This window comes from Hippoglossus hippoglossus, chromosome 18, assembly GCF_009819705.1.
Source record: "Hippoglossus hippoglossus isolate fHipHip1 chromosome 18, fHipHip1.pri, whole genome shotgun sequence".
Taxonomy (NCBI): Eukaryota; Metazoa; Chordata; class Actinopteri; order Pleuronectiformes; family Pleuronectidae; genus Hippoglossus; species Hippoglossus hippoglossus.
The window spans coordinates 14,615,679-14,636,605 of record NC_047168.1 but is presented as its reverse complement, the minus strand read 5'-3'; the positions used below and the strand labels follow the sequence as shown (position 1 = coordinate 14,636,605).

General features: G+C 44.7%; 1 protein-coding gene across 1 annotated transcript in view; it reads left to right on the top strand.

The window, feature by feature from the left end:
• tnfsf10l (TNF superfamily member 10, like) overlaps nucleotides 1-20,927 on the top strand; it is a 48,417-nt gene that overhangs the window by 17,481 nt on the left and 10,009 nt on the right. The window contains exon 2 of the mRNA XM_034569019.1: nucleotides 5,673-5,822. Coding sequence (XP_034424910.1) covers nucleotides 5,673-5,822 — 150 coding nt within the window. The remainder of the gene's footprint in view (nucleotides 1-5,672; nucleotides 5,823-20,927) is intronic.

Genomic DNA, 20,927 nt, shown 5'->3' with positions numbered 1-20,927 from the left:
GGTGTCCAGCGAGGGCCAAACACACACACACACACACACATCGCCACTCTATTCCACATACACACCGAGGGCAGGCCACACACAGACACACACATAATACGAATGTACACACACACACATGCACTGGATGCAGGGAGGGAACAGTGGAGCATTGTCTGCTGCTTCCTGAGAGAGTCGGACTCAGGATCACAGGAGCTATGTCAGCCTGGACCCTTCCCCCCTCTCTCTCTCTCCCTCTCACACCCTCCCCATCACTCCCTCCCTTCTCCCCCCCCCCCCCCCGTCTCTGGAGCCCAGTCATCCAATTCGATCCGTCCAGTCCAGGCCGCAGGAGGAAGAATAAAAAGCACATTGATCACTCAGAAATATGTGGATGTGTGTGTTTTTCCTCCTGCTGCAGCGGTAATGATTTCCAAAAAAGCCGAGCTCTCCCAGTTGAGCTCTTGTATCTGACAGTGCTAGTTAGATACAAGTTAATCCAGGTCAAAGGTTCAAAGTCCTGGAATAACTTCCTGACAGACGTCACAAGACAAAAACATTAAAATTCCTATTTTAGTCGGTTATAGTTTCACATTTATCGTGTAACTTTGGAAGCAGTGCAACAATGCAGCCTGACTAACACAAGTGAAGCTCGATTTATCTTATAATCTCATCTACAGACACTCGGAGACATTTCTCTTCTCCTTCGACACCCGAGCCAAGATCGTACATATTTATTCAACTTCGCTTAACAACACAACGGAGAGTTCCAAATGTTTTTAGCATGTGTTAGCCGGCGCTTGGCGGCTGCTCCACCGGGCCGGGCGGACTCGTTGCTCCGGAGCCATGGGAAGGACAAGTCATCGATGTCAACACACGGAGAAAATACGTCGCTCAGGGGACAAACGCTCAGGGACTGGACTTTAAGAGTTGCTCGCCCCAAAAAAGGACATATTCCCCCTGAGAAGAGCAAAGTATATTTTTATAAAAAAAAGCAAGAGTATGGGTTGGATTACACATCTTCTTTAAATCGTTGTTCTGGATATTAAAGTAATTAAGCAACAGTAAAAAGACGACATGAGGATTTACAACGTTAATAGGCGAGTCTGACCTCATGTCATCTCCTGTCATTGATTAGTTCATGTTGAATCATCGGGGTGTAGCTTGTTTCTGTAATGATAGCTAATGGGGCCAGTTTTACAATTTTGGGATTTGGCAGCAGAAGGGGGGAGTCTGCATTTGGCAGCGAGAGACTTCTGTCAGAGCAGCACTCAGGAGACGGGGGGATGGGGGGGGGAGGGTCGTCTTCTGACTGGTCCTGTTTAAAACCTGTGGAGCAGTTCCAGTTGCATGCTCCCAGGGCACGGTAACGATGTCGAGTCCCCCCCTCGTCCCCGGAGGCAAGCGTGTCCACACTGGCTCCACCAGAAAAAAATCATTCACATTTTCCTCTCCGCTTTCCAAACAGCTTTCGTTAAATCAGAAACACGGAGAACCCAGGAAGCAACTGATAGAAACACCCAGATGAAGAGCTGCTCTCACCCCCCCCCCCCCCCCCCCCCCCCCGTCCTCAAACACAGCAGAGGATATTGTTGGGGTTGCAAATCAATGGCAGGACGAGCGATGTGACAAAATGGACATTGAAAGATGAAATCCAGAGAGGCACAATTTGAGCTCGCAGCGATTTGTAGGATCAGAAAAGTAGAGATGAAAAATGGGGGGGGGGGGGGAAGGATCGTTCAGGGGAAACCAAACTTGGAAGGAGGAAGAAGCAGCTTGGCTCCGGGAGCCGACTTCCAGTTACAAGCAGCAGACCGCTCGGCGTGGGCCGGAGCCACGGTACACCTCGAGCGAACAGGAATAACTGCTGAGAGGGAAAACTGATCATTTCTAAATCAGGGGGAATCAATTCTGACAGAAAACCAGGTTCCTGAGCCCTGAGTCTCTCAGCAGCGTGTTCGGTGACAAGAGACCAGTCACAAATCCTGACAGGAAGACATTAGAGGTAAAAACCAAAGTTACATGACGTTACAAATTATACGATATAGCAGCAAATGTTAAAGCAACACAATTTTTAAAAGTTTCCTCCTTTCACTCCCTGAACGTGGGTTCTCTGTAACTCTGCTGAGTGGGTTCCATCTCCTGTGAGAAGAACTGACTGAGAGTCAGCTTCAACTGTCACAACCAGCTCCAGTTGAAGAGTGAAGCTGAACTGAGATCAGTTAAAGAGACTCTGAAGTTATTAAAAACCAGAGTTTATCTCCAATATTCAGCAGGAAACTGTTAAAATATGAAGAATCCTGAACAGAGTTTGTTGGATTTGTTACAGCAGCAGCTCTTCTGGGTCAGGAAGCAGAGGATCATGGGTAATAACCACTGATAAGTTTTCTCTATGCATTAAAACCACTTCGTCGCTCTGACACGTAGCCCAACAGAATCCCCATGTGTGGCTGCAGGGGGCGCTGTCTCTCAGTTGGAGTCACACAGCGTCGCTTAAAATCTGACAACAGCTGATCTAAGAAGTTGAAATACAGTTTTACAAACTTCCTTAAACTCTCGAACATTAACTTCACGCAGTTAGAAACCGGAGAGCAGGACGTGGCGATGCGGTGCGGAGCCTCCGTCCTCGTCTCCCTGTTCTAATGGAGCAGAAGAGTTTGTTTTATCAGCTTAGCGCAGCGATGTGCACTAACTCTATCTGCTCGCTCACACGGACACAACAGTTTCCATAATGTATCACACACACACTCCCCAGCGGCGCTGTCAGAACCCAATGCACACACATGTGCAGGCGTACACACAGAAAACACACATTAATTCACGGCCCTGTGCAAAAAACACCCTCCCTAATAACAATGAATCCGTCATCCAGAACCACTAACGCGGGGAGTGTGTGTTTTTAGAGGCGCCAGAAAAGAAACCAAGATGACTTCCACTCCGCTTGTTGCGCCGTGCGAACTCAGACCCAGTCACGCATGTGTGATCCCCCCCCCCCCCCCCCCCCCACCCCGACACTTCTGCCAGTGGCGAGCTGTCATCACATGCTCCCTCACAACAGTTAGAGCCGTCTCTGCACAGACTTCACTGGGATGTGTCCTGATTGTGTGCAGATGATCTACGGACACGGGAAGACAACAGCGCTCGAATGTGTCTGAACTGAGCAACACGTTCAAAAGTTTTTAAAGTTAGGCACCTAACCCAAAACCCTGCAGCTCGAAGATTTATGCAATATGAAATTAAGAGGCTCTAAAAGCCGACGTAAATCAAGACACAAACACGAAGCCGAAATGCGAACTGACAAGTACAACGCAATTATCTGATTAATTATGATTTGACGTGAGGCCATAAAAGACGTGAGTCATTCTGTTCAGGACCGGGCAACATGTCGGTCTTCCCGTAAATGCCCCGTCCTTCCTGCTGAGTTTGAACTGATTTACACAGATTTACACACACACACACACACACATTGTTATCTTCAATGGGAACAGGGAGATCTGCTTATGCATCAACATGAACAGTACAACAGAGAACGAGACAGAGACAGAGACAGAGGGACGACAAAGAGAGCAACAACGAGAACGAATATGTTAATGTGGGGGGAAAAACACGACGGCAAATCGGTTCACAAGAACAAGTGAGAACACACAAGAACAAGTGAGAACACACAAGAACAAGTGAGAACACACAAGAACAAATCAGAAAACACAAGAAGAAGTGAGAAAAACACAAGAACAAGTAGGAAAAGCACGACGGAAAATAATAAAAAAGAACAGGAAATAAAAAATAAATGTTTGGTCAGCATATCCAGTCGGTAAAAAACGAGGGACGGTGCTTCTGTCCAATCAGCGATGAGCCTTTTCTTCGATAGCAGGTGTGTTTTATGATTGGTGATTTGGTCCTGAGGGCCACCGTAGGGAAAACCACAGAGTAAGAACACAAGAGGAACGGGGGGGGGGGGGGGGTTTCATTAGAAAACGGGGTTCAAGCGGAAAGAAATTAATAAAAACAAAGCGGAGGAGTGAAGGAGGGCAGCTCTGTAATCTCCCTCTGTTAATCAGAGCTTGTTATAGAGTCATTAGGAGGCTTTTCAGACCGTGACGCTCACAACCTCCCTGAAGGCTCCACACACACACACACACACACACAGACACACACAGACACACACACAGACAGACACAACTGCACAGCCTGGGAGCCTTCCTCTGCATTTCAGTTCCCAAAGATGTCGTCCTCGACCCGTGCCGACCAGCGCAACATGAAAACATTTCTTACCAGATGAAAGTTCCCCTCGGGAGTTGTTCATTTAATTGTCGCTCATTAGAAGATGTGTGTACTTGTGTGTGTGCGCCATCTTTAATCCGGTCAAGGAGAAAGTCCTCAGCGCAGCCGTGTGTGTGTGTGTGTGTGTGTATCGCTTCAGAAGTTGTGTTTCAGCGAACGCATCCCGCCCCGTGTGTGTGTGTGTGTGTGTGTGTGTGCAGATAATGTTTTGGTTACTCTCGGCTTATTTCTCACACTTGATGTAACGTCCACATCGTGTTTTTCTCTCTCTCTCTCTCTCTCTCTCTCTCTGCGAGTCTCACTGGAACAAGTCTACAGTTTCCCCTCAAGGACGCTCAGGAGAGTGAAAACACATTTAGGGAAACACGCACATACACTCACGCTGCAAACATCCAAACATCCAACGAAAGAGAAACAGATTTGCGAGATAATGTTATAGAAACAGAGCAGATAACGAGGAACACGTGCAGGAGGACGCACACCAACATCAACATTAACACACCCACAGTGCGAGGTGCAGAGTGTTCGCACATGAAGATAAAGACCCAACATCAGGAAGGAATAACCAGTGACTCATGAGGGCAATAAAACATAAATGAACGTAATGATGTTTAGGTTCATGTGCGTCGATGTTGATGGAGGATACCAAAGAGGAAAATATCAATTATAATAATGAGATTAATTCATTTCTGCAGAGTTTGGATTTGGTTTCCATCCCCTGGTTTTGTGTTGTTTTTGTGTTTAGTGTGTTGTGTGGATTTTGCCGCAGTGCACTGGTTAAATATATACACTAAAATTGTGAGATTTGATTGTGAGCAACTTGACCCTGTTATGATTGTTTGTACAGATTGTTTTGAAGAAAGATACCTTCGGTTTCTTTCTGAAGGTGTTTGTTGCCAAGATTCAAGATTATTATTGTCACACTGGTTAAACAAGTATAATCATGTGAACAACTTTTGCAGGGAAGTTAAAAATAAAGTATTTAAGTCATAAAAGACAGAAAAATAAAAATAAGATAAACAATATATCCATATATAAACATTAGCTGAGTTGCTAAGTTGTTTAACCATAAACTTTCTTATAAATAACCATAAATAAAAAGGAAACGCAAACGTATATATAGAACTTGAATTAGGAAAATTTAAAATTTGTGTCTATACATACAAAGCGTATGGTGCTTGTTCACACACACACACAAGCAGCCTGTGGAAAATGTGTTGTAAATAAACAAAAGCAACACAACATGTGGCCGGTGCACTGGAAACACAAGCAGCTCCTACAGATGCAGTTTGTACGACACAGTTCAGCCCCCTGTTTGATCTGTGGATCAAAGAGGTATTATACCGATTTAAAAATGAGACCTGACCGCCGCTGTGTGTGTGTGTGTGTGTGTGTGTGTTTGTGTTGTGCAGGTGCGTAGCCAGGGCGTCACGGAGGAGCTGAAGTGCCTGAGTTTGCTCAACGCTCTGGACAAGGACCAGGACATCCCGGACCAGCTGGCCCAGCTCTTCGGAGAGCCCTGCATCAAACTGGCCGAGGGCATCAAAGCGTATATCTCCAAGGTACGAGCGCTCGGAGCCACAGGGTTTTATTACAAGGTCACTCATATTTGTTTTATGGGGTTTTTATTTGAACGGTTTAAAAATACTCATAAACTGACAAGACTAATAATGAACAGAGCCAGTTTCAAAGTAGACAATACGTTTAAGATTCATATCAAAATAAAGACGTGTAGAATCCTAGAGAAATTGATTTATTATTAAATATCCTCAAACTCAATTGTCGTGTCGAACAAGTTGCATTTAAAACTTATCAACATCTACTTTATTTGAATATTGATGATGTTATAAGTCTAGTTTTCCAGAGATAAACATTATCTTAGTGGAAACCAACTCACAAGTGAAACATTAAATGAGCTTTAGAGGTTTTATTTAGTTTCTGGCTTGAATCTATGTAGTTGATAAAATAAGGTTTACATAATATAAACTATAGGTTTTACAGAGCTAAAAGGTAAATTAAGATAATCTAATACCAGCGCTTCATTCTGCAGCATCTGTTCCCGTTCTCCAGAGTTTTATATGACAGAATCCAGACCGTGATCATCATATAATTTCCGATATTAACCTTTGCTGGGGTCTGGTCGGCCGGCGGCGCCGACCGGGGGTTGAGGAACATATGGAGGACGGTTTCAGCGTGAAGGAATCTCCTCGGTTACGCAGAGGAACATGTGCAGGGGACTGATGCAGAACATCCAGAATGTTCCTAACCTCAAACACACAGTTTGTCCAACGAATGGCCGAAATTATCTTTAATTAATATTGAACGGGCGGCGGCTCTGACAGGTTTCTGGACCGAGCGCTGCACTTTTGGACGACCTTCGTATAATCCTTGGCGTCTAGAAGCATTTTTATTATTAAAAACATGAGAGGAAGTGTTTTTAATAATAGTGACATATATTTAATGATAGGAATAACGTTTCTGAGTTATAATTTGAAGGAGACATGTTTTTTTAGTGTTTCTTTACTTTAAAATTGCCAAGAAGCTCCACGTAAAGTCCAACGGTTAACCAATCACAACAGACTGAGCCAGATAGCCAATCAGAGCAGACTGGGCTTAATCGGGGGGGGGGGGGGGGGGGGGGGGGGGCTTAAAGAGACAGGAGCTAAAACCAAGTGTTTGAGACAGAGGCTGAAAAGAGGAGCAGCAGCGATGGACAGTCTGAGGAACGTGATGTTTAAAAGCAGGAAAACCAAACAATTTAAAACAATCAACCTGAATATGAACACGTCTCCTCTCTAATCTAATTTCCAGGCATAAAACTGGAGTGTTTCCTTAAAGCAACAATAAAATATAATGAGACAGAAAGTATATTAATCATATATATACATGCGTGTAGCTGCCATGGAAACATTGTGTAACATGTGATGGATTAAGTGGAAGAGAGTGAGAGGCACCTCATTCGTCTCAGCTGACGTTGAGCCGGCCTCGTTCTCTAAAGACAAACTGCTGCACACGGAAAATCTAAATACAGCAAGCAGTCAGCGGTTCATCCCAAAAGTTATCAGACAAGTTTTTGACAGCATTTGCACTTCATGTGTCTGTACTTGAAAGAGGACCTGAGGTGTTTTACACACACGCACACACACAGACACACACACCTCTCGCTGCATGTGTCTGTGTGTGTGTTTACAGGCTTCTGTGTGCACGCCAAGTGTTTTGATTAAATCCACTGTGGTTTTACAGCCTCTTACTTGAAACCTGGTGACGTCAAATCAACTTTACTGGCACAGAGACACTTCAGGGTCACGACAACTCGTGCTACCGTCAGCGTGTCTTGATCAAGTCCATCAAACGAGCACTTTCACCCCCTTTACCAGCGCATGGGTCAAATCCCCGTCCGTCTCTCAACCGTTACTTGTCTATACTTGTCTTTAGGTCTTCAGAGTCCCAGATGAGAGAAAAAGAAAGAAGAATACGTGTCTTTCATTCTTTGAAACCACGGCTTAGTGTGGGAAACCGGTTCTGTTGACATGTTTGGGACTGACCACAGCTCAGATAGAAGAGACGCCACCAGTTGTTTTCTTCCTCCCAGCCGCTCGTCTTCATGTCAGAGTTGCCCTTGAGCAAGATACGGATCCTGAATGGCTCCTGGTCTAAAGTCTCCAAAGTGCTGAATGTGTGGTCTCTGTGCCAAAACCCCTTTCGCCTCAGGAGGCCTCTCCATCTGTTTCAGCCCCGTTCACGTTCATAAACACCTGGTATTACTTGCGTCGATTGCAGGGATTTGATCAGACAAGTGATGATTTTATGGCCTTTGTTTTTCTGCGTCGGAGCAGGATTTCATTGTGCACACAAAAGGCAAACTTGTAGCACTCGTACGTGCGGTTTCCTGTTGGCTCCAAGGTCCAAACCTGTGAGTCACACTGCTGAAGAAAACGATCACACAAACATGCACACACTCGAAGTGCACTCAGGAGAACACACAACTCCACCGAGACGCTTTTTTTTACGCTTTAAAATTGCACAAACTAAACACAATCCATAACTTAGTTCCTCTGTAAATTGTAGAAAATGACTCATCATCTTGTAAACAAACGGACAAACAGGAGTGAAACAGTAAACACATGGCGACGAACACTCGAAGGTCAGACTCTCGTCAGAACTGAATCAGCAAGAAAATACTCCGGGAGGCTGCGGTTACAGAATCTCTCCCACCCCCCCACACACACACACACACACAGTCATTCACACAAACCCATTGAGACGCTGATATAAGTCATCATCTCTGAGACATAGCCAAGAATAGTTTCCCCACTTTGTCTGGATGCTCACTGCAGCGTTATGTGCAGCCCACTCAGCTCCTACACACACACAACTTTATTTAAACCTCTTTTTTTTACCCTCACCTCTTCATCACCCCTTCTTTTTCCTCCCTCCTCCCTCCTCCTCCTCCTCCTCCTCCTCGTCTCGCTGCTCCACTTGCTCGATACGATCGGAGACTCCACGGCCCTGTGGTCTCCGGTGGACAGGAACAGGAATGTCTACACGCAGGCGACACACGTCCAAACTAATTTACCTCTCGTGACTCATTTCCCAGCAGTCACACGTGCAGACGCTCATAATGAGGCCAATCCGACCACCGTCCGTTTACATGTCGGCACTTTGTTCGTCCTGTTTTTTTTCAAATCCAGGCGTTTTAACCCCCGCTGCACTAAAAGCTCCATCACGGACGTTGGCAGTTGAAGCCGTTTGGTTTTGTGTGTCACTGGATTTTAAGGTTTAAAATAAAGAAAAGATGCCAAATGGTGATCTGCTTATAAAAATGCTTCAGTGGAAGTTGTCACCTCTTTAGGAAAATATAAAACACTCATCGAACTCTGGACGTGTGAGGCGATGAGGCCTCTTTTCCCCCGAACGCTGCTCCAACTCGCCCCCTGGTGAAGCTCGGCAAACAAATGTTCTGGAAATCTTTCCCCTGACGTTGGATGTAAATGCAACACAGCGGCGTCGGGTCGCTGTTGCACAACGAGCCGTGTTCCTGATGTCAAAGGGCCTGTTCCTGCTCCAGCTGCTGCAGCAAACAGGTGTTTGGAGGAAAGAGAAAAATATCTCTTGCTCTTTTGCAACAAGTTGAAATAGCGGAGCGTCCACTGGGGTGGAAACAATATAAGCCCTAATCGCCCGAGGGATCAGGAAACAGAGAAGCGTCTCCTTTCAAGTTAAGGGGAAAAAGACGGCGAATGGTATGAAGAGTGTTTCGTAACCGGCTCTGGAAATAAGACGTCAGTTATCTGAGGTTAAACTCTCCGCACAGTTGTAATAAATGTTCTGTAATAAGACCCTCAAATGCAAAACATTTTTATTTCTGGCTCATAGCGCTGGCACAAAAACGACTATAGATTCAAAATGGGACAAAAATGAATTTTGAATTGTCCAAATATCTATGTTACATATTATATACAAGCTAAATGGAATGTAAATGTGATGCATGCAGACTGGAGGAGCCCGGTATGGAACCACAGGCCCACAGACGTGATGCGACTCTGCTGCAGTTCATCCAGTGTGCTGCTGCTCAGGCCCACGTGAAAACTGATTTATTTCCCCCCCCACCCCACAATTAAATATATAGTTTTTACAATCGAATACTTGTTGACAGCCTGAAAACCGACAATCCAACAAGTCCGCAGCAGATGCTGGGATTTGATTGACCGACGGTTTGCACGTGTGCTCGGTCTTCGCTCGCTGACGTCGGTTCTATCAAACAGACAGTGACAAGCGATGAGTGTGAGAGGCGGCGAGCATTAAACAGATGAGGTGGACGTGGAAGAATGGAAAACGAATAAAAACAGAAGTGGAAGAAGCGGAGTTCTGGCTGCAGTTTATCTCCTGGATCTTGTTATAATGTGCGTTGGCTCGGCCCGATGATTCCTTTATGGAGCACACATGCACTTACAACTGTGTTCAATGGAGCCTGCGAGTGAGTGATGACATTGATGATGTGACAAATATGTGTGCGAGAGGATGGCAGCGGGGGGATAACGATGATGATGATAGCGGTGCTGGCATGAAATGATAAAGATGGCGTTGACCGCCGCGATCGATCAGAGCGCCGGTCGAGAGACGTGCGGGTCGGAGGTGGCGCGGCGAGGAGCCGAGCTGGAGGAACATCAGGAAGGAATAGAAACGGAGGGAAGGCAGCTCCTAACAAACCCAGCTGGAGGGAAACAAATAAAAGGGAAGTAGATGAAAGACGCAGAGGAGGTGAAGAAGGGAGGTGTCGCAGGAGAAAAAGCACAAAGGACGAAAGAAAGGATAAACATCACAGACAGATTGTGATTATAGAGCCGGACACAAAAGAAGGGAGAGTAAAAATGGGTTAAACCTCGTGTGTATAAATATATATAACCAACGTAGGAAAGTTAATGGAAAATGTGTTCAGTGCGATGGACTGGGTCTTAAAACAACACTCACACGTCCATAGGTTCATTAAAAGCGTCTTTATACGCTGGAAAAACCAATTTCACAAGAAATATAAAACGATATGTCCAAAGAAATCATCACCAACTTCATCTACTTTGTTTTATTACACGCGACGCTCGCATTTCGCAGGTGGCTTTGATTTTTATTTGACTTTACATCGCAGTCGACTTCACGTCCGGTATTTGGAGCCATTGGGTTCAGTTTGGTTCATTATGGTGTCAAATGTTTTTTACGTAACTGACATTTAAATAAAATCGACCACAGTTTGCTTGTTTTTACATCTTCATGCCGTCTTGGTATAAACTGAAACCAGCATAATCAAACAGAACCGCGTGTTCTCTGTAAATTAAACCGTTTTACTGCTTTAGAGTTTCTTTAAATCTCGAGAATATGGGATATACGTTCGAACACATGTAGCAGCAAGGGAGGAGGTGAAAGGAGGAGCAGGACGGAGGAGGGAGGGGAGAAACAGAGGATTTGTAATGGCATGCTCGCAACTAAGCTCAGGTATTCAGGTCTTGAGCCCTCGACCCTCTGCGGAGGCCAGAGTTACTTTCCTTCTACGGAACGATGGCCGATGAGAATCACCCTTCGAGAGTTCCTTTCATTTTGTCGGGCTGCAGATATCGGACTCGAACGTCTCGACGTCACAGTGGCCGAGCGGCAGTTATTTAGTTTCGGAGAAGAATGCTCCTCCTTCCTGCCGTTTGGGTTGAAAAGGTCTAAAACCGTCTCTCGTGCACTCGTTCACCTTCGGGGATTTACCTCCTCGTTTGGTGGAGGCCACGCCCGCTCCTGGATTTAGAACGGTTTGTCTCCATTAGCAAATAATGACCATAATTAAAGTTTTTATTCATCTTTTCTCTTTTGTCCCTAGTGACACATGGGACTTTGAATTCAAGTTATTAATATCATGGAGTTGCTGAGATCTCTGTCTTTATGCAGTAATGATAAACATTAGCCAGTTTGACCTCGTGTGACCCAAGCAGGGCTTTCGGCCACATCACATGGTCTTCATCATCAGACCAGAGCTGTTCTACAAACAGTTGATAAAACACCTCAAAGTCCATTTGATAGCTGCTCTGTGGCTTTCAACCATATCACATGTTCTTCATCATTATGTGCTAACATGGAGGAGATGTCCCCAAGATGCTCAGAAAGCTAAATGGAAACTTGACCATTTACATTTCCTCAGGAAGTGAGTTAACTCGTGTTCTGCTCCTGAGGAACAATAAATCGGACTTTATTTATAAAGCACCTTTCATCCGAACAATATAACGCAAAGTGCTTCATAGAATAAAAGCATAAAAAACAATAACCCTCCACTCCCATCCACGCAAAACAATAACATCAGGAAGTCTCCTCGCATTTGTAATGAGGAAACTCGTAAAAAATTATAAATATAAAAGAATAAATGACTAAAAGGGAGGAGACAATGATTTAAGATGAAATCATAAAAGAAATGAGAAAAGATAAAAAGACGAAATAAGAGACATAAAAAGCTACGAGGGGAGAGGTTTGGAAGTAAAAAGAGAAATGATAAAAAGGGTGTCGGAGGACAAAGTATTCAGAGATACGCCAGTAACAGTCAGAGATGTATAAATAAAATAGTAAAATTCAATAAAATGCAGGACTAAAACGGGAAGGTCTTGATTTGGTTTTTATAAATATCAGCGAGCTCTGCTGCTCTCAGGGAGGCTGTTCCAGAGACGTGATCAAAAAAAGACGCTGAGGTGATTATGTGCCACTAACCCGACCCAGAGAAGAAGAAGACATGTTGTTGTTGCCTCCACCTTTGTGTCTTTTCTCTCTTGTGAAAACCAACGAGCTGCTGGAGGGAAAACCAGTGTGACGAGTCATCAGGTTGTCGTGATCCAGTATCTCAGCTGCACATTCCACCGTCACGCAGCTGATTCTGGCCCGAGGGCCGAACCTTCCCGAGAGGTGCTGCAGGGAAACGTGTTTGCTACTGAGGTCACAGTTGTGCCGCACTCTATTATTTTAAAATGTGTTTCTAATATTTTGGGGGGGGGAAGTTCTGGGCTGAACATTAGAAACACCTCTGGTTGTAATGCGACCCGGTTCAGCACCGGGGCAAACTGCGACCGCGGGAACAAACACGCGGTCAGGTTCGATTAGCGCCTCTCGGAAAGTCACCCGGTCGAACCTGGACGGCGTCGTTAAAAAGTAGAATGTGTGGCTGAGCTGCTGTATCGGATTTCACTGCATTTTTACAGGTGTAACCAATAAAGTGGGTCCCCGAGTGTAGAATATGACATCGTCCACGTACGTTTGAAATCTGCTTTCAATTTGAATGGGTTGAAATGACCGGGGCTTTTCTCAATGGCCCATTGTGTCTGAAAAAGGCTCCGAAACCAATGTGACATTTTGAAAACAAAATCTCTGAGCTGTTATCCTCTCGTTAAGAATAATAATAAGAAGCACTCTTTCTGGAACGTCGACCCGTCGCGCTCCACTGAATGATTTCTTATCAAAGGTCGGTTGCTTTTCAGAAACAAAGCAGCGCCCGGCCTCTTTTCTTTGTCTCACACTGATGTAGGCGTTGTATCTGCAAATCTGCTCCGTGTCCAGCGCTGATGTCATAGCAAATATTTGGCTTTTTCGAGTGCTGATGCAAAGCAGCTGTTTTGATCAGTGGTCAGGGCGCGGGCGGACACGCAACAGGCCTGAAATCATCAACCCTTCAGGAATTCAGCGTCACATTGGCCTGAATTTGTGGTTTTTCTGTTATTTAAGATTCCACTTTCTTTTTTCGACACAGTGAGATTTGTTTCACGAGTAAATCACAAAATGATTCGCAGCCTCTAAATCCGCTTTTATCTCTGTAAGAATCGACTTCTTTCATCTCTTGTCTCTTGTCTGCCATGTGAAAGACCTTGTGTTGTACAAGTGGACAGTTGGAAATAAGACTGGTTCTTTTTATGGAGGAACAACTCACAGACTAATCTACACATGGAAATGGAATTTTACTGGAATTGCCCTGAAACTACAGACGGGCCCTGAACTCTACGACTTGATTTCATGAAGCTCTGATAGAAGCCACAGACACATGACTCACACTGCTGCATTGACGTTTGGAAAACAAAGCTCTGAAATGATCCTTTAATAACTTTAATAATTGATTTTGTGTCGTTAATGTCGGTCTTTAAACAATCTTCTTATACAAGCGCTCATTGAATGAATCGCAGCCTTTGACTAAAATCGCTGCAGCTCCTGAATCTGTCGATCAAACTTAACCTTTATGTAAAGATAACGGCCTCTTCTCTTCTTTCAATCGCTTATGACAAGCGATGACCTGACGACCTTAATCAGAGGTCGATACATATGTCAGCTTCCACGATTTTCTGTCGCCAAATATTCTAGAAAGGCCACATAGATTGATACCTCGAATTCTCAAAATGTTCTTGACTTTAAAAGCGTCGATAGGATATGAATGGAAATAAGTTGATAGATGTCGTGTCTCCACTTCCTCGCACTATTCAGAAATTAGGCCCAAAGATCCCAGACAGAAACGCCGCCATCTTGCACATTTGGAGTCAGAGTCAGCACAGTAGCGAGTGGGGGGGTGGAGCCATGGTAGAGCGGTCCAATCAGTACATACGCGAGTCAGTCTCAGGTGTCATCATCATATCGCTGATTAAAATCAAATGAACAGCTGATCAGTGTGATTATCAGACACTATCTTTTATTAACATGGAGGAGGTGAGGTGTTCATCTTCAAAGGACCACATCAATAGACTCTCCCCCTCTCTCTCTCTTTGATGATGAAAGGATGGAACGACAGCATGGCATAACCATGACAACCCGGTTACGCAGAGTGGCGAACGCCGGGTTTTGTTTTAAAGCCGAAGAAACAAGTCGGCCTCTGAGCAGCGACTCCTTATCTCACTCAGTCACTGACCTGCTGCGGACACACACATCCAGGGAGGGGCTGCGATGTTGTTGGTGATTTCCAGCTGATACACAAACACAAAAGACCCTTTGTCCGGCATCGACCACCCGGCCTTTTTCTATTCAGCCCTCAGACCGAGTTCGTCTCCGGCCATCACGTAAAAAAATCCTGCCCTGCCTCCGTCCTTACATCCAATCTCCGTCACTGTGACACTTAACATTTAAGAAGCGGTTGAGCCGTCACAATAAACTCTACGTATTAAAGTCCCGATTCTCGTAATGTTCACAATTGAACCGACACGCTAATGATACCTGGAAACAAAGGTCATCTCACTCTCCAATGGGGTTCGTCTTCTTTGGCTGCAGGTTTGCTAACGCTAGCTGATTTAGCTTCAGCTCCTCTCCTTGGTTTTCTTTGTAGTTGGCAAATACCCAGTGTGGACTTACATTAGTCTCGCTCTCTCGTTGCTCCTACACTCGCTCACGCAGATTCGATGTCAGTTTAACGAAGTGTGTTTGATTTAACGTGAAGCGTAACGTGCTTGGTTGTACACACTTTGCACCAGGGAGGCTCTTTAACGTCCGGGTCAACAGATTTAGACATTTGCGCTGAAATAAAGTAGCTGAGTCCAAAAAGATGCTCGGAATGTTGGACCGCGGCCGGGCCAGCCCAAAATACCCAGATGCATAAATCGATTTTCCCGGTAGTAATTTAAAGTCGAGATATTTCCAGCTGAATATTAAACTTAATTTAATCAAGCAATAATCGGTAACTGCTCTGGTAAATGTACTGAACAGAAGCCAGGACCTGCTTATTAGCTTTTTTTCACGAGATTTATTACTTTCTCTCAAGGTCTCATATGGGACTTTTTATCTCACTCAGCAGCTCTGCCAAACATTTGAAAGCCTTTCATTATTACAGCCTTGTTTGAGGATTCAATCACAATCTTTTATCTGCAACACAACACACAACACCGGATAAACCCGAGAGTTATTCCTCTCCTGGAGAATCGGATGTCTCCCGCTGACAATGTGACATAAAGCAGGTTTGGGTTTATTTTGCTTCCCGACGGCTTTTCCCCCTCTTCGCTTGTCTTTAGGACCTTTCGAACAATAGTTTAGGATCTGAGTCGAGGATCAGACGCACAAACAACCGCGAGAAGATTAAACATCGTGAGCCGGAGTCCGCCAAAGAAAATGTGTTTGGCGTTATATACAGTCACCGCCTCACTCAATTTGTTGTTGCTTTCCCTCTCGTTTGAGACACTATAGATGTTGTTCCCTGTCGATTCTCCTGGCGCTGAACGGTCATGAAACACAAAGTTTGGGAGGGACAGCGTGATTTTCAAGAAGATGTTTTCACTCCAAAAAGAAACGTTTCATATGGGAACAAACGCAGAAAGAGCCAAATGTGAAGAGAAGTAAGAGGGGGGGGGGTAAAAGGGGATTTAAGCATAACCAGAGCGAGGGAGGAGAAGTGAGAGGCCAAAAAACTGAAAGAAAGAGACACGAGTGTTGCAGAGTTTTATGAAATATGACTGCTCTCACCTCCCTGAGGAAAACAACACTTCTCAGTACCAGTATTTACTTCTAATGCAGATGTGCACGAGTTGAGAAGTTTAATTTTGGCTGCAGGCTGATAAATAAAAAAACCTTTTATTTATACTTTTGCAGTTGTGAGGTGGAATCTGTTTCTCTTTTACTTTTAAATATAAGTGAAACTCTGTGCACTTCCCAATCGTCCCATAAACAAACCAGTGAGGCTGACAGAGAGTCAACGTAGAGCTTTAACTCATTGTGCACAAACTATATTCTCTTTATCATATTTATATATATCATAGTACAGTTGCATCCCTTAGGGTGAAGCCCATCATGGAAACTTTCTGTGAGCCCCCCAGTCGTCACATATTTGTATTTTTGGAGCATTTACAGACCAAACATTGTTGTAACTTCTCAACTCCCAGACTTTGGCTCCGAGCCCCCGTCAGAAACTCAACAGTGGGTCTGTTTGGATAAACAGGCCCGACATTGTCTCTGTGCTGTGAGCTTTGTAGGGACCTTGAAAATGTGACATTTTGGTCCAGACCGATGAAGTCATGGTTTTCACGACCACAATCAAACATGTGTTGATCAGGTTTTTTATCGCGTATCCTCCTGGGGAAAAATAAAAAGCCCCCGATGGGAGAACCCCGGCCACGAGAAGAGCTTCTGTGAATCCCTAAATTGTTGTGTTCGTGTCTCGTCTCATCCCTTGACCACACTTTATCCTTGGCTCAGCCTTTTCCTTTTTTATTTATACTCGTTCCCTGGATGTGCACAGGCTTCCTGGATCGCAGTCCGCTGCGGCCGTCAGCATGAAATATGAGATGGAAAAGTTGCCATGAACAGAACTTTGAGATAAAAGAATAAACACATAACTCACATGAAGTCGTCAACCTGTTCGCGGAGAACCCGAACCACACGGCCGGCGCTTGATAGATGGGCTCATTCTGACAGACTAAACAACGAGAGTCTGAGGCTCGCCACCTTGTGGGGGTGGAAACACTCACAAAATTTGTTTTTGTATAAATTATAAGTCTCCAGGGCCTAGATTATTTTACAATATTTTAAAAAAGAAGGTTGTTCTCTGTGGCGATGCATTAAACCGCAGACAGGTGACTCTGGGCCGGGCCAAGCTGAGCTCAGCGTCTGTTTGGACGAGCCAGATGCAGCAGGAGGGCGAGGTGATAGGAGAAGAGCCTTTTCAAAGATGTTCTGTCGATGAAACTGGGTTTTTCTAATTCTGGAACAGTTTTATTTTGAGCATTTTTTGTCAAACTGCACAAAAACTGCAGTGTGCAAAAGCAAAAACCTGACCTGTCTACAAACAATATCGTCCAATTAATATTAAATCAGAATTAATTAGAATACAAGTTAACTGGAAACTACAGCTGGAAATAAATAAAAGCAAAAGATCTGCAAATACTGAACTATACCTCAAATCAGATCTGTTAAAAAGAAAAGGAATAAAAGGAATAATAACCCATATTAAAAAACAAACACCTGTACCATGACCAGCTCAGCTCAGCCTCCTTCCAGCAGCAGTGGATCAAACATGTTCACCCTGAATATTTGGGGGGGGGGGGGAATAATTCACTCGGCTGCGTGTTACTTTGAAAAACGTCCTACTTTCTGTCAGGGCAGATAAACACATCCAACAGATCCCTCGTCTGTTTTCACCCTGACTAACACGAAGAGTCTGGCCACCGGGGGGATTTCTCCTTCACGGCCAAGTGCGTCAGATTCTCAGCTGCTCCTCAAACTCTGTGGAACTAGTCTGTTTGTTTCTGCATCCAATCTTCTAGTGAAGCTACTTGACGACTCACTGCATCTCCATCCCTGATTCACTCCATAGATGTTTTAGTGGATTGTTGGTCGTGGAAATTCCAAGACAATACCCCCACGTACACGTTGACCACACACTGTGCACCGATCCTTTAGTGGCCAACCCGTGATACACGTGCAGAAACCTCCCAGTATGAACCTGTGCATGGTTCTGTATTAAACTCCGGTTGTGTAATGGTTGCCGTGTCAGCACTAACCGAGGGTCAGAGTCCTGGTTGAAACACTAAAAGTGGTCGTGGTTGGAGATATGAGGAGATGATGGCGGCTCATGACTGTGTTTACAGGAGATTTGCTGAGGGAAGCATCGAGGGCCGTGTGGATCTTTATGCTTTATCGCATATCAAGTGTTTTCATGATTCTGTATCTGGAGACTGAAATCAACACTAACGAGCTGAGTTGTTTATATGTGTCATGATTCAGATATTTATGATTCTATTTATAATCTATTATTGTTGTAGTACATTTTTAAAGCAGAACAAGTTTGATCCTAAATGGTATTTGAGTTCAGAAGTTTCAAGTTTCAAAAGTTACCAATAATAAAGTATATTATTATTATATAGTGCACAAGTTTATTAACATTGCATTTAACCTATAGCATGTTTAGGTTTCTATTGAATATACAAGATCGTCCGTGTATAAGTTTGATTATAAAGATATCAGAACACAAAAAAGCACGAAACGAAACCAGAGGTGTGTCGATCTGGTTGTTGTTTTCTGAGAGAGAAGAAGAGAACATGTATGAGATCACATGTCTCTTTGTATTGATTATGACGTCCTCACACAGGTATTAGTCAGGTATTGATATTGGCGTCGGCTCGTGTGAAACGAAACTTAAAACACAGAGACTCCAAGAAACAGACTGAGGCGGCGAAACAACCCCGCCCCCTGGCCTAGTTTCACGCCATTTGTGTCTTCAGCAGCTAAATGCATATTGTGTAAGGGATCGAGAGAGAGAGAGAGAGAGAGAGAGAGAGGAGAGAGAGAGAGAGAGAGAGAGAGAGAGAGGTCTGCTGTGTAGAATCTGTGTCGTTGCAGCAGAGCAGCCGTTGAGAACAATACAGAAGGAAACACAAACGCACATCGGAAGGTAAACACATGTACGAAGTGAGGACTGAGTAGATAGTTGTGCACGAACAGTTTCATCCCGTTTGTGTTGTCGGACGTTAGCGTGTGAGAATCGATGTGAACGAGCGAGAGGAAGACGATCGAGCTAACGAGCCGAAGTACGTGACAAGCAGCTCAACTCCAAACCCAATAAAAGGGCTGATATCAGTCCCTGGTTTCTCATGAGGGGGAATTAAACTGCTTCCTCAAACTGCTCACAGCATTTTGTCTGGCAGGAAACTCCCACAGCAAACAGGTCAGTTATCAGCGGCTGGCATCGAGTCCTCCACTGGTGCGTTACCTGTCGTAAAAAAACACGCTGACGAGCGGCTCCTGATTGGTCGCCGAGTGGATGAATCGCAGACAGACGCAATCAGCGACCGGCTCTGTCTCACAGTTTAATATGCAAGTTCGAGAAATGGCTCTGGGCGATAAAGTAAATCTTGCATTTTACATTTTACGCGTTTAATGAACTGTGTTTTTTAGAGGAGGCACATGATGCTATTTCTGTTTTTCTTTCCTCTCTTTGTTAAAGTTCTGCAAAGTAAAACAATGATGAATACAATAAACATTTTGAGGTTTTGGACTTTGAGAGGTTCTGGGAAACGTTTCAGTGTTTTCTGTCACTTTAGAGACAAAATGAATTGATTCATGCAGGAATAACTAAGAGCTCAGACGATGATGAAGTTAATCAGTTCCAGTCCTTCTCTCCAGATAAATACTCACATTCTGCTTTAAGGACAGAGGAGACGATGCTTCCTGAACTTTAAAAAACACAAAAGACTTTATTCGTGCAGACATGTGCACGGAGAATTACCTGAGGTCAACTTTTCCACGGAGCTTACGTTGTCATGCATCAATTACGACTCTGGCTCGGTGGGGGGGGGGGGGGGGGGGGAGATTTCAGTGAGGAAAGAGATTTGGAAGAAGGAAAGCGAGTCATCGTAGGAGTTGACAGATTGTTGACGTAAAGGTTCTCGGGTCCGACTCGAGCCAAAAACCGCAAAAAAAATACCCTTCCAACTGTAGGAATCTAATCTGTGATGATATCAGCGTGGAGCCTGTTTCCTACCCTGATAGATATCTCTGTTCTGAGGCCTCGGCAGCAAAGCTAATAATACAAAAAAACGACTTTGTTTACATTCCTTTTCCTTCAAATCTGCACCCGAATCTGTCCTTAACAGCGTCTGAGCAGCTTATCACTCAGCGATCCAGCTTTAAGAGGCTAAATCAGCCATTAGCAGCAAAAATACGGTATTTGACCACCAGGTTTTACTGAAGTGCACTTCCTGGAAATCACACACACACACACACACACACACACACACACACACACACACACACAGGGACACACACACACACACACACACACACACACACACACACACACACACACACACACACACACACACACACACACACACACACACACACACACACACACACGCGTACAGCGAGGAATGAGCAGCCTCTTAGACCAGATTAGGGTTGATAGGAGTTTGTTGTCACAGCTCAAAGAACTACACACTACTGACACACACGCACACGCACACACACACACACACACACACACACAGGGACACACACACAGCCAGTCCAGGCCTGTTGAGGTCGAGCAGCGTATTAAAGTATTGGGTTGCAGCTACTGCTAATCTGCAGGAGAAACTCCTTCATGTGCATACTTGTCCCTCGTTCCCTCTCCATCTCCCCCCCCCCCCCCCCCGTCAGTCAGTCAGTCCTGTACGACTCCACTCTTCTTCTTCTTCTTCTCTTTTTTTTTTCTTCCT